The 2,590-nt window shown below is 43.6% G+C and overlaps 1 protein-coding gene across 1 annotated transcript in view; it reads left to right on the forward strand.

Annotated features, from left to right (window-relative positions):
- Positions 1-2,555, forward strand: part of mgat4b (alpha-1,3-mannosyl-glycoprotein 4-beta-N-acetylglucosaminyltransferase B) — a 58,813-nt gene extending 56,258 nt beyond the window's left edge. The window contains exons 12-13 of the mRNA XM_008286106.1: positions 1,629-1,822; positions 2,450-2,555. Coding sequence (XP_008284328.1) covers positions 1,629-1,822; positions 2,450-2,555 — 300 coding nt within the window. The remainder of the gene's footprint in view (positions 1-1,628; positions 1,823-2,449) is intronic.
- Positions 2,556-2,590: the final 35 nt, after the last annotated feature.

Raw genomic sequence — 2,590 nt, forward strand, 5'->3', positions numbered from 1 at the left:
AACCAATGTTTCTCCAGAATTGCTCAGATATTGTTAAAACTGACAGCAGCATCTTCACAAGGTCTTTAGCTTCTGTTCTGGGGTTGATACGCACATTTCAACCAGAACACTTCATCTCTGGACACAGAACCGTCTCCTTCCTGAGCCTATGATGGCTGGACATTCCCATGGTGGTTATACTGATAGAACTGTCTGAACACATGAACGTGGAACCTTCAGCCATCTGGAAGTTGTACCCAAGGATGGACCAGACTGGTGGAGGTCCGCAGTTCTCCTCCTGATATCTTGGCTGGTTTCTTTAGATGTTCCATGTTGCCACTAAAGGAAGCAGTGTGTTTGAGGTGTGCCTCCAGTTAACTTACATGTTGTCAATTAACCAATCAGAAGCTTCTAAAGCCATGACATCATCATCTGGGCTTTCCCAAATAGTCTGAAGGCATCTGAGTGGATGTAAACTTCTGACTTTGAAGAAACTAATAAAACATTCCCTTTCTCATTACTCTGGTGTTCAGCAAATAGAAATAATGTTGGTGATCCTGACTGAGCTGAAACAGGAAACGTTTCATCTGATTTAATGTCAGACAGTGAGGGGGGAAAAAAAAAAGGTCTTTTCATACAGTGGATGTAAACTTCTGGTTTCTCATGTTACCAAAATGACTCTCAAATTGTCAAAAATTACTTCAAGTCTGTCCAAATTTCCATGAAATGTGCCCAAAATTACTTAAAATGTCTCTGAATTTACTCAGAATTGTTCTAAGTAAAGAGTCCAATTTCGTCAAAATAGTCTAAAAATAGTATAATTATACAAAACCTGTCCAGAATGAAGGGACCTGAAAATGACAGTTTGTCCAAAAACACTTGAACCGTGTCTAGACTGGTTCAGAATGTGTCTGCTACGTTGAAAATGACTTGAATCTTGTCAAAAAAAAATCCAAAATGACAATAATTTCTAAAATGCCTCAAAAATGTTCCATGGACACAAACAGGTCTGTGATCCAGTCAGACAGAAAGTAGATCTGTTCATTCAGGTCTGAGCACTAACAGGTCAAGGACCCTGTTGGAACCGCTGTAACTATTAGTGTTGAACTGTTGTCATTTATGTTCTTAATTGACCTAGTGACCTACTTTTGGGGTGTGGGCGGGGCTACACACTGGTGCACAATTCACAATAAATGGCTGCAGCTTGCTGCAAGGAGGAGCAGTTGGTAGCACTGTTGCCTCGCAGCAAGAAGGTTGCCGGTTCGCGTCCCGGTGGGGGCACCGGAATCTTCCTGCGTGGAGTCTCCATGTTCTCCCCGTGCAGCGTGGGTTCTCTCCGGGTTCTCCGGCTTCCTCCCACACAGTCCAAAAACATGTTGANAACTTGAAACGTGTCTAAAATAACTGCAAATCTTTGTAGAAACACTAGAAACGTGTCTATTGATAGAAAACAATCCAGAATGACTTGACACGTCTGTATTTGATTCTTCTGATGCTGGTTTATGATGTGAAACCAGAGAAATGTGTGAAAGTCAATCAGAGTAAATATGAACTCAGGACAGTTTGTGGATGAGCAGAAACTATCATCGGCCTGCAGAAATTAAAACATGTGAACTCATCAGCAGTTAAACCTCCTGTTCTTCGTTCAGGACAAAGACTTTGGGAAGCAGACGCTCCATAAGGGCCACGCCAACCCGCTGGCCGAGGTCACCACCAGCCTGAAGACCTACCAGCACTTCACGCTGGAGAAGGCCTACCTGGGGGAGGACTTCTTCTGGGCGTTCACTCCTGTGGCCGGAGACTTCATCCGGATACGTTTCTTCACACCGGTCCGCATCGAGAGGTCGGTACCAGCCATCCAGACACACTAGAAACCGTTTGGAGTGTACGGCTATTGGTGTCTCATTATCAGGGTCCAAAATTACTCCGTTTGCCCTCGATATTTTTTTTTTAGTTTTTTTTGGGGGGGGCATTAGTTATATACAAGCCAATTAAAGGGGGCTTCTCTGGGTGTTTGGGGTTAGGGTGTGAAGGGCTCTGAGGATTTGGATAAGATTCAGAGAGCTACAGAAGTCTTCAAAATCATTGCATGAAGGCTTTAACCAATCTGTCAAAAATGATCTCACTGCAGGTGTAGTCGTTACAGTAGAGGCCCAGGTTGTAGCCAGCAGTAGAGGCCCAGGCTGTAGGTCTCAGTAGAGGTCCAGGCTGTAGGTCTCAGTAGAGGCCCAGGCTGTAGCTCTCAGTAGAGGCCCAGACTACAGCATTTGTCCTAAATCATTCAAAATTTGTCCATAATGACTTGAAACTTGCCAAAAAGTAAATAAAAACCGTTTACAGTGACAAAGCCATCGATAACTGACGGGTCACTCTGTAGGGTTCTTTGTATAAAACTGCAAGAAGTCTGAGCTGCAGCTTCTACCTCTGATTTCCATGAATGTAATTTAAGTTTTGTTTGCCTTTGTTTCAGGTTTTTCTTTCGCAGCGGAAACATCGAACATCCAGGAGACAAACTGTTCAACACGTCGGTGGAGGTTCTGCCCTTTGATGTGAGTCTCAGACCAGGATTTTCCTAAAACGGTTAAAAATTAGCCAAAAGGATTCAAAATGG

The sequence above is a fragment of the Stegastes partitus genome, unplaced genomic scaffold (assembly GCF_000690725.1).
Source record: "Stegastes partitus isolate 25-593 unplaced genomic scaffold, Stegastes_partitus-1.0.2 Scaffold432, whole genome shotgun sequence".
NCBI classification, from domain to species: Eukaryota; Metazoa; Chordata; class Actinopteri; family Pomacentridae; genus Stegastes; species Stegastes partitus.